This window comes from Ostrea edulis, chromosome 4, assembly GCF_947568905.1.
Source record: "Ostrea edulis chromosome 4, xbOstEdul1.1, whole genome shotgun sequence".
Taxonomy (NCBI): Eukaryota; Metazoa; Mollusca; class Bivalvia; order Ostreida; family Ostreidae; genus Ostrea; species Ostrea edulis.
Window position 1 is genome coordinate 65,059,491 of NC_079167.1, and position 12,717 is coordinate 65,072,207.

Here is a 12,717-nt window from a genome sequence, read left to right on the forward strand (position 1 = left end):
AATATTCTAGGTCATTACCATACGCAGTGGCGGATTTAGAGGGGGGCGCAGCCGGCGCCCCCCCCCCCCCCCCCCAAAAAAAAACTTGTCAAATTTAAGGTAAATCGCGGTATCTTGTTTCGGAAAATGTACTAAACGATAAAAGAAGCAATAATTTCTTCCACTCCCGGAGAAATAAATGACAAAATCCTTTGATTTCTTGAATTACTTTATTGGGAGAACCTAATTTTTTCCAAAAATCCCTTAAAATTTGGGTCATTTTATTAATTTCACCTTATTAAAATTATAGAAAATAGTAAATATTTCACTGCCTCATAAAGTGGCGCCCCTCGTAACCACAATTCCTGGATCCGCCCCTGATACGTATTTGTTTTGTCCCTTCAAAGGTCTAAAATTGTTTGTGGTGGGTTCGTCATACAACGATATTGGACAGATCCTTTCTCATTTTTGAGATTTTACAAGTGTTTGTCCGCATTTCGTACAAAAATAGAACAGACCTCGAATATGGATGTGATAACAAATTTTATAAAGTGTACGAAAAATGCGTTCAGGAGGGTCGAATATACACATCGAAATCGTCTAAAATTTACCAGATTCCGGGGGCTTCACCCCCGGGCCCCCACCAGGATTTGCCCTGGACCCATTGGGGACCTTAAGGCGGCCCCCAAACCCCCTGCCTACTCGGGCGTCCACATCAAAAGTACCCTGGCTACGCCCCTGGGCACTTATTCACAAAACATCTTACGACTAAGCTGAAAAAATAATTCTGTCTGATAATCAAAGACCAATCACAAGGTCATAAGTATGTATTCAAGTTTAAAAAAAACCCAAAAAAACATGGATGTACTTTACATATTAATGAAGAAAATCTACAAGAAATGAAAAATAAGAAAATTTTGTTTGTAAATTTTGATCTTACTCGTAAGATATTTTGTGAATAAGGGCCCTGGTAGCTGCCTATTCCTTATTTGAGAGAGAGAGAGAGAGAGAGAGAGAGAGAGAGAGAGAGAGAGAGAGAGTAATGTCCATTTAATCAAATTTAATCTAATATCACTTCAATGTACATAGACATATTAATTAGGATAATCTTTGTTATCAGTAACTTACCACACATACACCATACAGTCGAAAACAAAGGGGAAAATCGTAGAACGAATGTAAAGTCAGTCCAAGTACACACGGTGAGTTGGCATAATATCATTATGCCAACTCACCGTGTGTACTTGGACTGACTTTACATTCGTTCTACGATTTTTATAAAATACTTTCGAAAATAATTTTGTCAATTCTTTTTGGTTTGGAAATTGGCAGGAAACTTTGTTTCTATGCACAAAAAATAGGTGATGATTTCATTGGTAAAAACCAGGAGCTTCCGGGGGCTTCGCCCTGACCCCTTGCTATACTTTACATACACTTTACATACACTTCATTTTCCCTCTGGCGACGCATCTCGCTTTATGTCTATGGTAAAGGAACACCATTAGATCTATAATGAGTTTGTGAAACGTTTACGAGTTGTCCCCCTTAGCTAAATTGACGTCGCGGAGTGGAAAAAACGAGAGATCAGAATGAACAATTTTTTAAGGTAATATCATGATTTAGTGCAGTAAAATGCAGTCAAGGGCATGTCTGTACATGAACTAAAACCAAATTGCCTAAAAATATATACATAGAATATCTGTAAATTAAGATATTTCTTCGTAGTTCGAATTTCCTTTAACAATAACAGCTATACATATTGTGTCTATCTAGGGAAAAGTTTCCGCTTCATTTCTGGGTTTTTGCATTATATTATAACACACACAGGTTAGTCTACAAGTTAGATTGTTCACTTTTCATTGATGTATATAAAAAAGTACACGCATCCCCACCAAAACAGCTGTTTAGTGTGTGTGTGTGTTTTGTTTGTTTTTGCCCAACCACAAACATGGTCTTTATCCTTGTCTCCATTATTGTATATATCGTTAAAAATTTGTAACACTCATCTGGTGTAATTTCGTATCGTTGTTAATGTTGTAATATTAATTTTATCTTCCAATTTGAGCATGTCTATTGAGTGTTAGTCCGAAATATTTGTTTTCCAGCAGGCACAGTAAATATCAAAATCATAAAAAATCCAGGAAAACGTCAGATAATTCGGACTAGTTGAGTATCAACTTAAGTAGTACTCTACAGCTGGTCATCGTGGTTCCAGTAGAGCATTAGATTCTAATATACAAATCAATATGTAAAATCTAGTGACCTCATTCAGGTACACCCCTTGAGACCTTTTCGTTGTCCAATATTTCTTCCTATTACATATGGAAACCATCACACGTACTGTGTAGTAGAATTCTTTATGTTTACTTCTGAATGTTTTGTCTTGACAATGTTACAAGATACACAGGACTAGATTTAGCCAGCATCCATTTGTCAATATGTGTATTGTAAAGGATCTTGTAGTTTCATTTTGTTTATATATGTTTTTGTTTTTATATAAGCAATTACAAAAAACTCTAAACACTTTCTTGAAATAATTCGACCGTATTAATTACCAGTCTTCTTCTGTCGTGTTTATCTGTCATAGCAACGTAACGCAAGACAACGTACACAAAAGTACTATGATGTCACAGTGAGTGTTACAATTGAAATGTTATTAAAATTTGATATTGCAAGAAAAGCATTTAATATTGTATATACACAATATATGTTACATATGTAAACAATTATATATATATATATATATATATATATATATATATATATATATATGTGTGTGTGTATGTATGTAAGACTCTGAAATGCAATGGTCATTCCAAAATGTGATGGTCACGCTAAAGTGAGATGGTGTGGGTTTGAGTAATGTTTGTGATGTCGTGTTATTATGATGTCATTTGTAACGTCTTTCAAAATCAAACCAAAGAAATACAACATTAGTTTGCCCCAGTGAAGGTCCTTTCTGCTGGCACCAACGTCTTCAGGATATTGGAGGAAGACACTGGTGTTTTAAGATTGACATGGATGATAAGCAAGGGCAATTTCTACACAGTTAAGGATTGTGAGAATGGCAAAGTACATTTGTTGTCAATACATGTATCTACTTCGTCCAAGCATGCTTTGATGCGTGACTTGTGATGTGCAGGTAATAAACTCCTAGGGGGATGTTATAATGCTAAACATTCTAGATGATTTAGCGTTGGAAAATTTTATGCTTGATAACACGACAACTAAATAGTAAAGAAATAAGCTCTTATTATTATTTTGCTTGGATTTTGTATTGATATTTTGGTGTCAGAAATGACGCACAGTTGGTACAGTCTGTACCAAAACACGTGTGTCCATCCAATTTTGCAAACCAGCGGACTTCATTCAACGTGTCACTCTATCGCACTTTGGCGCATTGGTGTGTACCATCAAACTTTAGCAAGTCACACCATTGCACTTTGTCCCATGAGTGTGGACCATTGCACTTTTGTGTGTCACACCATTGGGATTTGGTGCAGACGATCTCACTTTCATGTGACCATCACACTTTGGAGTCCTACATATATTGTCATGAAATAAGATTCCTGTGATCCAGAGGGATGAAAATTCATGACACAATATGTATATAGAAAATGAAATGTCCTTGCCCCCTACATTCACCCATAAGTCACCAGATGTATTTTGCTATAGCTTTCAAAGATGAGCATCAAATGGAATTCATGAGAGGCTCTGTCATACTTGACAAATAACTGGATAATTAATGTGTGATATTAAGAGTGGCCCTACTCATGAAGTTCATGTGATTTTTTTATGCTAGTATTTGTATGAGTTATATTTGTTTGAGAAAGTAAGTTTACTTACAAAAATCATGTTATCTGATGTCAACAAGCTTCATGCATTGTACACAGATTTCAAATGGAGGAAAATTGAAGATTATCAGTCTGATATACTGTACTGGCGGGGTAAAAGACCACAAAACATGAAATTGAAACATTCTGAATACTTAATTCAAATATTTTGGACTAAGTCCCAATAATTCAAGGCACTTACAATCAATTCATGTTTTTAAGTTCTGTCGTACAGTATTGTAGATAAATACCACAATGAAATATATGATTTTATATACCTGTAGCATACAAAATAATGTAGATGCAGATTTCTTACGAATTAAAAATTGTGATCATAACAAATTAGTACACAACTTCAATATTCTTAAGAATGTATCAATTGCAAATAGTTAAATCCCACTACTAAAGGTAATTAAAAAAAAGAAAGAAAGGTATTTCAAGTACCGGTATGTTGTGTTTATCATTATTTGATATTAAATGTGTCGGAAGATATAAAAAAAAAACAACCCACCAACCCTACAGCATCATACACTTAAACAAGCTTACAATAGATGTAGAGGGAGTTTATTATGATTAGATAAAATTCAAACTTGACAATTCAAAACAACAGACCACTTCTTAACAGAAAATGAAATGCTCATTGCTCGACTGCACACTAGAGTCATGCACTTCTTCACTGTTGACATGTCGTTTAATTGTCATTATGTCGTCCCTCAAATCATAGTCATTTTATCATCTCATAAATCATCTGTTTGCCATTGTAATGTCTCTCAAATCATTTGTTTGCCGTTACATGGGATACGCAAAAGAAAAAAAAAAGTACTAATTAATAAAACGATTGCTGACAGTGTAATGCGAATGTGGTGCCTTAATCAACCATCATATCAGATACCAGTGTTCATTTCGCAATATCAATCTCCATGTTGTAAGTATAGTTTTGGGACATTGGAATTAATCAAATTTACATGTAATGAGCTTCACCTGACCTTCTTATGATTGATGAGTTGTTCATGTGAACAGCTATGTGCAGGACTGGTATTTGTGAAATCAATTCCCAACAGAGACAAAGCTGTTTTAAAAAAAGTGAATGTTTGAGACACAAGGAGTTACAAATTCACATGTAGACATTATTCAAACAAATGTGACTAACTAAAAATTCCTTGTTTAGGATAGCGGAGAGAAAGGCTTGTTTTAGGCATGATTAATTGTCAATATTAATTTAGTACATTTGTGTTGTATATATATTCATGTCCTTGATCTCTAACTTTGATGCGATTAGTTATCTCTGACTGAAAGATTACAGGCACATCATTTTTGGGCTGGTCTGTCAACTTTAACCTTTTCCATAACTTTTGAGCTTCAAAAGATAGAGAACCAAATTAAGATAAAGGTCAAGGCCATTATCACACTAAGTCCTTTAAAACATCCAAATTCATAGCATTTAAATATGTGTGTGTGTACATGTATTAAGAAAAAAAAAAGCTTTGTTATGATGAGATCATTACTTGGCATGTGTATAAAAGGTCAATGGGATTGCATTTGTTGTACTTAATTTAGAGTAAAGTGTTTAATTAAAGGGGCATTAGCTGTCATTTTGTCACCAAAAATTTAATTCATTGAAAATTTTCCCATCTTAGATATTTCAGCAATACCACCAGTATTTAATGATTTCAAACACCTTTTGCCTTAAAAACAGGCACATATGCATGAATATGTGATTTTGGTGATCAAATAATTATTGTCTGATGTTAGTGTTTAAACAAGACAGCCCCTCAGGCCAAACATCATAATTTTCTGAGTTTACAACCACCAAGGGGCATTGTGCTTCAGACACATTCAAACACTAAAATAAGATGGTGCATAGATTATTTGTAAGCATAAATTATGCATGCTACCGAATGAGAAATTTTAGTGTCCAGAGAATGACTTTTAAAAAAAAATTATGTATAGACTTCCAAAGGCCTGGAATGATTCAGATTTAAGTATACAGTTCATGTAATTACACACTAGGTGTATGCTAAATCTTTATTTGCAGTATTGTCCTTGTTGACAACTTCACAAAACTGGGTTTTCAGATTACTCCGACTACTAAAAGAGATTAATCATGTGTCCTATTTTTTTTCTCTCTTCATATTATCACATTTAATATCAATACAGAGGAAATGAGAGCCATTACATCGGTGATGATTGTGATTTCTATTGATTTTTATGAGGGTTCTATAATGTCAGCTCTACGATTCTTTTTTTGCAGCTTTCAGTGCCACAGCTTCGGTTCTTGGTATTAGGTGTTAATCCTGATGCATTGATGTAGCTGCTGCCAGATTTAAAGAAGATTTTACTATAGTAAGGCAATCCTTAAGTTCCTTTCATACACTGTTCAATTGAGCAACACTGAAGCAGTTGGAGTTTTTTTTTTTAAAAAGATTTGCATTAAATTTTCCTGCTTGATTTAACCTCCACAAACAAACTTCTCACCAGTATTGTTTATGGAGTGTAAATGACTAAATCTGCATACACTGCAGACCTGATTTGGACCAGATTACTGTGTGCTGGGGAATTAACTAAGGTCAGTAGTTTTCTTAAAGCTCTTGTGCTTGTTAAGTTCAGGTGGGTTGGATCTCAATTCACAGCTGTTCAGGTAATGTATAAAAAACGGGACTTAATTATTCATGCTTTTCATGTTATTTTCACATGTTACCTAATTATTTGTTTTTTTAATCTTATTTTCTTTTTTAACCTTGAAATTTATGCCTGTTATGACAACTGCATTTTAGAGACTATTATGTAAGTCACACTTATTAAGAAGATCGTGTTGAAATGTGTCACGTATGCTGAAATTGAGGTAATTTAAAGAATCCAGGCACATGTATATATTATATGTGGCTCATTGATATCTCTGATGTCACCCTCTCAGTGTCTGTGTACTTTTCAATACATGTTCCTTAATTTCCCTGAGTGTCTTAGGCTCGTCAATTTTTGTAGGTCCCTTTTTTTTTCAATCCATTAGTGACACCTAAGAAAGACATTCATTACTCTGCATTGGTGGGAGTGTAAGAGAGGCTTGCACATGCATATACTGGTAATTTAAAAAAAAAAAGAATTATCCAAAAAGATTTTCAATAAAGGATTTTCATTTTAATTTCAGATTACCATAATGGTATTGAAGTAAGTGGAAAACCTGATATGCCAAATTAACAAAGAAAATTTTCATCTGGAGTTACAATGGGGACTCCATCGAAGGAACGATGTTATCTAAAAAGTTTGCAGTATGCTCCTGAACTTTTGAAACAGTTAAACAACTTGCGACAGGAACAGGTGTTTACAGATGCCACCTTATGTGTTCAACACGAAGAAATTTACTGTCACCGCATCGTTCTCGCAGCCAGCAGTCCTTACTTCCGTGCCATGTTTTCCCACAACTTGCGAGAGGGGCGTGACTACAGTGTCTCGTTTCAGGATGTGTCCCCATGGACTATGAAACGTATAATTGATTATGTCTATACAGGAAACTTAGAAATAACAACAGAAAATGCACAGGAATTATTGGCGACTGGAAGCTTGTTCGAGTTTCCTGCCATTGTGTCAGCTTGTTGTGATTTTCTCAAGCAACAGCTCCATATCAGCAACTGTCTAGGTATAGAGGAATTTGCTATGATTCATTCATGCAAGAAACTACAGGATGATGCTCACAAGTATATATTAGAAAACTTCCATAGTGTCGTAGAATGCGATGAGTTTTTGCATTTGAGTTTAAATCGTCTTAAAGAATACATTGCAAGTGATTGGATAGAAGTGCAGATGGAGGATATCGTGTACGAAACTGTAATGAAATGGATCAATTATGACATTGATGAAAGACGCAATGATTTGTATGAGCTTTTGGAGGAAGTCCGACTTCCTATAATAGATTTAAACAAACTGAATGCCATTGAACACGATCCTCTCATAAGAAGCATGCCTAGCTGTCTAAAGCTGGTAATGGAAGCGAAGGAACAGCACGAGTCCATACATGATCAACATGGCCGCAGGAGACGTAGCATGCAGAACTGCCAAGTTCACCCCCGTCCATCCACTGTTGCCACGGAGAAACTGGTGGTCATTGGAGGTCAAGGTACAAGGTCAGTGGAGATGTATGACACTCAGAAAGTGAAGTGGTTAGATCTTCCACCCTTTCCAAAATCCGTGGCTTCCTACAGTGTGTGTGCGGTGTCCAATTCAATAGTTGTAACAGGAGGAATCCTAGAGAACCGTATCATCGCTGAAGTTTGGAAATTTGACAGCGTCAAACGGGTGTGGCTAGAGATGCCACCACTTCTGAAACCCAGAGCTCGACATTCATCAGGGGTATTACAAGACAAGCTCTTTGTGCTTGGCGGCATTACATATGAAACAACGTCATCCTGCATAGATTTAGATACAATCGAGAGTTATGATTCCAAAATCAAGGCTTGGACCGTGGTAGGGCATTCCCCTGTTCCCAGAACTTTCTCAAAGATTGTCACAAACAACGATGCCCTGATAGAGGTTGGGGGCCTTCAAAGGGGAGTAAAAATGAAAACCGTAGAAAGCTACATGCTGAGTGAAAATGGTAAAATGAAATCGACAGGGGAACAGTTCATTTTACCTGAGGCGATACAGTTTGCTCAAATAGTCGTGATCAACAGGATATTCTACATCATCTGGGAGGAGTCGAAAAAAATGATTGCCTTGAATCCTCAAAAGCGAACATTCCAGACACTTGCAGATTTGCATTATTCTCACAAATACAGTGGGACCACTGTTTTAGGGGACAGAATCTACCTGACAGGGGGACTGGTGGATTCGCGACCCAGCAACATTGTAGAATGCTATGACCCCAATGCCGATACTTGGACCATTGAAAACACCATGAAAGAAAGCCGTGCCTTTCATGGTTGTGTCACGATTCAACTGTGATTTAGACTCCTGTTTTGTCATATGAAGTTTGTAGACAGTTGAACTAAGTTCTCATGAATGTCCGTATGTTGTCATATCACAGATTTGAATTTTACACATTTTGCTGAATGCTGTGTACATGTTTGTAAGCTCACCTGATCATCTGTTTTTCTGTCGGCTGTCTGTTGACCCCCTTTTTTCTTAGGCTTTCAGCTTTTCCAGAAAACTTGCCAAAGTATCCCTGACTAAAGGGGATATAAGTTGATTTGACTGAAGGGCCATATCCCTTTCCAGGATGTAAATGTTATATATAAATTGTAAAAAAAAAGGTTTGGGTGTTTAAAAAATCGTCTTTATTTAAGAACTGTTTTGTCAAATTGAATAGAAAAACCCAAACTTTCATGTATATTGAACATTACAAGTTTGTACAAACCTTGACCCCTGAGGACTTTCTAGTGCCTTTAGGATGAGGCCACGGGGTGGTTTGAATTTATACATATTAAGGATATATTTAAAAAAATAATCTTCTCAAGAACAAGTCTAATTTGTGAAATTAGAACACAAGTATCCTTATGTAGTGTATATTCATTTTTGTTCAAACCTTGACCCATCAGGCCAGGACAAAGGAACAACCTGGGTTTAAAATTTCAGAATATATTGGAGATGTCTATGAACAGTTTGGCAGATGAATATGCTAGCATCTTCAGTGTGTGGGCAATTGTGTTCAAAGAATAACACATGAAACCAAGGTTATGCTACAATTGGACTTCAAAATTTTAAACTAACATTCCCCATAGGTGCATGATGACTCGGGTGAGCATTGCAGCCCATCTTCTTTATTTCATGATTTCAAAAAAAAAAATTCTATGGTTCTCAATCAGGAAATGTGCTCTTTCCTTGAAATTGTGATATAATGTAACACCACTGCATTATGATGGTGCTAGAATATTTCTTCATTTTGCCATATTGCATTTTTAACTTATTCTGTTTGAACCTAACAAGCTGTATAAATAAGTATCATAGTGACTTGCCTTGACTCTCAAGCTTTTTATTTTTGCAGTTAAAGTGGACCATTTTTTAATCCCCAGGTTGAGAAGTAAATTTTTAGATTTCTACGTATTTTTCAGTATATATAGTGACATAACTGATTCGGATGCTGTGATTGATCCGGGTTATACTTACGGTAGATCAGGATAAAGCTGGCATGGATGATGCATCCATGAATACACTCAGCCATTCATAATTCAGATACCGCATTTGACCTGTATTTCCAGATAAGTGATCAAGTTACTGTTTTTGCAGAAGGTCCTTTCCTTTAATAGTACCTACACTGCATACCAAAGTATTCTTCTCTGTCAGTTCAAACTTGAAGTTGATCCATATTCTTCGGTGCGCACAACCATTCAAGATTTATTTTTAAATGAGTTGTAAGCTTTCACTTTGCATTTACATGTACATGTGCATGTACATTATTATTCAGGATCCTGCATTTGACCTATATTTTTTGGATGAGTGGTTAATACGTGTTTTGTAGATCCTTAAAGAGGAATAATACGTCATCTTAAGGGCTGACTTTCTTTTTGATACTCGTGTCGACTGCTGATCTGAAGTTCATGTATTTAAGTCTTGCAGATTTTAAATTTTTTCCACATTACTGCATTTTTAACTAAATAAGGTAGATTTGAAACTTTTCAATTTGACAATATTATAATTGTACATATCCTCCACTTTCCCCATCCATGTCAGATTTCTCGGGTGTGTTATTCCTCCTCAAGATTTCTGCCTTCGTAATGTAGCTTTTACGTGGTTCAATATTCTCATCACGACTTGAGAAAATCATTGTTTTGTTTATGAGATGTATGAATCCTTTCTGATTTATATGAACTTTATTTATAAAGTGTATTCTAAGAATCAACTCCTTGTATGGGGGACTTATCATGTGTACCTCTGCTCTTCTTCACGAATTTGAACCCATCCAGAAAGCTTTGGTGTTTTCTGACAACTCTTATTTAATATTGTTAATGGATTCTGTAAGTCTTGTTCAGATTTTCCCTACATATACATGTATTGCATACCTTTTTTATAGATTACAATTGTATTGAAATGTTTTTATTGAATTCTTTGTTATGAGGTGCATTCATTTATTTACTAGTATTTTTAAATTCAATGCCAAGTACATGTGTCATGTTTTACCGGCTTTTAATAGAAATGACTAGGATAAGTATCAGAGGAATGTTTTGCTGTAAATTTTTATACTCTGAAGATGGAGATTATAAGTATTTGGAGGTGGGGGTGGGGAGTACATAGATTTTGGCCCTTCTTCAACAGTAATGTATAAGACACAGATTTCGTACTTTGTTAACTGAAAAGTCAAGGTCTGATCTGAGAATAGTCAAAGTCATCAATCTAGGTCAAGGGGGCATAGTATTTCACAAACTCTTGTTATGAACAAACAATTCTCGAACAGCAGAAAGTTGACCATCACAAAGAACAGTTATACCCATCAACCATGAAATGAATTTATTACAAACATAAATTGTGCTCTTTTTCCTCAAACCAGGAACATTTCTCCCACAAAAACTAGTTACGATACTCGTATTGATTCTCAAACAAACACCATGTATATAGTAAGTTTTCGTGAGTAGGGGAAATATTTTACAAACATTCTCACAAATAAAAATTGTAGTATTTCTGATCTTCCATTGGGTACAACATAGTGTGTATATATGTGTAAGGTAGGTGAGAAGCAGAGGGGTATCATTATAATGAGAAAACAAAACCTGGGCTCTGTTTTTAGTCATGTGCATAGACAAAATACACATCATGTTAGATTTCTTTGATGTGTTAGATTCTGTTTCGGCTCAATGTAGTGGATTTTCATTTTACATGTGAAATGCAGATTCCAGTAAAACTTGCATGTTATTTAGTGTATGAGATAACAGTATCGGAATTTGTCATGTTGGGTATTTAAAATTAAAATAAAATATTATTGATACAATTCTTGATATTAGCTTAATTAAGTATAAGTTGAGTTATTAGATCATTTCTGTACACTCTTCATCATTTACTGAAAAGTTTGTATTCTGATGGCACAATACTGGATTATCATCAATTTTATGTCCATGTTAATACATATTGTTCACGTATAGGAAGACTGGATCATCACTGTTAAGGAAGCAATTTAGACTTGTAATAAATGAATATATTTACATGTACATTAGCCACAAACTGCCCCATTCTTGCCGGCAACCATGGTGATACTTGGGGCAAAGAAATAAATAAAAGTTGGTGTTTCAATTTGAATTGTTCATTATTTGCTTTCTTGTCCAAGAACTGGTGTTCGTAGTGATGATAATCCTGCTGTAAACAAAGTTTCTTTCCCCTGGTGGTGTGAAGATGAGGACACGATAAGTCTCTTTCATCATTTTAGATGCAGAAATTTTAAGATGACTAGAACACCTTAATGTATGCCTTGTAGTAGTAGAGTTTTCAGTCAGTGGGAATGGCAGGAGTGCAGGACAACCCAACACATACATCTTGTTCATAAAGAAAGTGATTTGTTCTCATTTACTCTTGAGCAAAATATTTCACAAGAACGTGGTGCTGAAAAACATACCCTACCCGTGGGGGCTGTGATTTTAATATACTTGAATCTGCACTATATCAGGATGCTTTCTTGTAAATTTCAACTTTCCTGATCTGTGGTTCTTGAGAAGATTTTTAGGTCACCTGAGTAAACTCAGGTGACCTAATTTGCAATTGGTTTTCGTCCGTCGTGGGTTAACAATTGAACATTTTTAACTTCTTAATAACTACCGGTCCTATTCTTTTCAAATTTGGTATGAAGCATCATTGGGACAAGGGGGACATAAATTGTAAATTTCAGGGCTCCAGCATCCGTGGGGCCCTAGGGGTGGGGCAAAAACTGCCCAAAAATTACCAATTTTCAAAAATCTTCTCAAGATCCACACATATGTAAGAAAACCTAAAT

At 35.5% G+C, this 12,717-nt stretch overlaps 1 protein-coding gene across 4 annotated transcripts; it reads left to right on the plus strand.

Moving 5' to 3' along the window:
* Window positions 1–1,454: 1,454 nt before the first annotated feature.
* Window positions 1,455–12,023, plus strand: LOC125670835 (kelch-like protein 21). Of its 4 annotated transcripts, XM_056163436.1 has the most exons (3): window positions 1,532–4,932; window positions 6,071–6,155; window positions 6,958–12,023. In XM_056163436.1, exon 3 carries the CDS (start codon window positions 7,035–7,037, stop codon window positions 8,745–8,747), a length of 1,713 nt encoding a protein of 570 aa, XP_056019411.1. In that variant the 5' UTR covers window positions 1,532–4,932; window positions 6,071–6,155; window positions 6,958–7,034; the 3' UTR covers window positions 8,748–12,023. The 4 variants fall into 4 exon arrangements, with proteins under 4 accessions (XP_048762188.1, XP_056019411.1, XP_056019413.1 ...); XM_048906231.2 differs by lacking the exon at window positions 6,071–6,155 and having other exon boundaries at window positions 1,455–1,585; XM_056163438.1 differs by lacking the exon at window positions 6,071–6,155 and having other exon boundaries at window positions 3,328–4,932.
* Window positions 12,024–12,717: the final 694 nt, after the last annotated feature.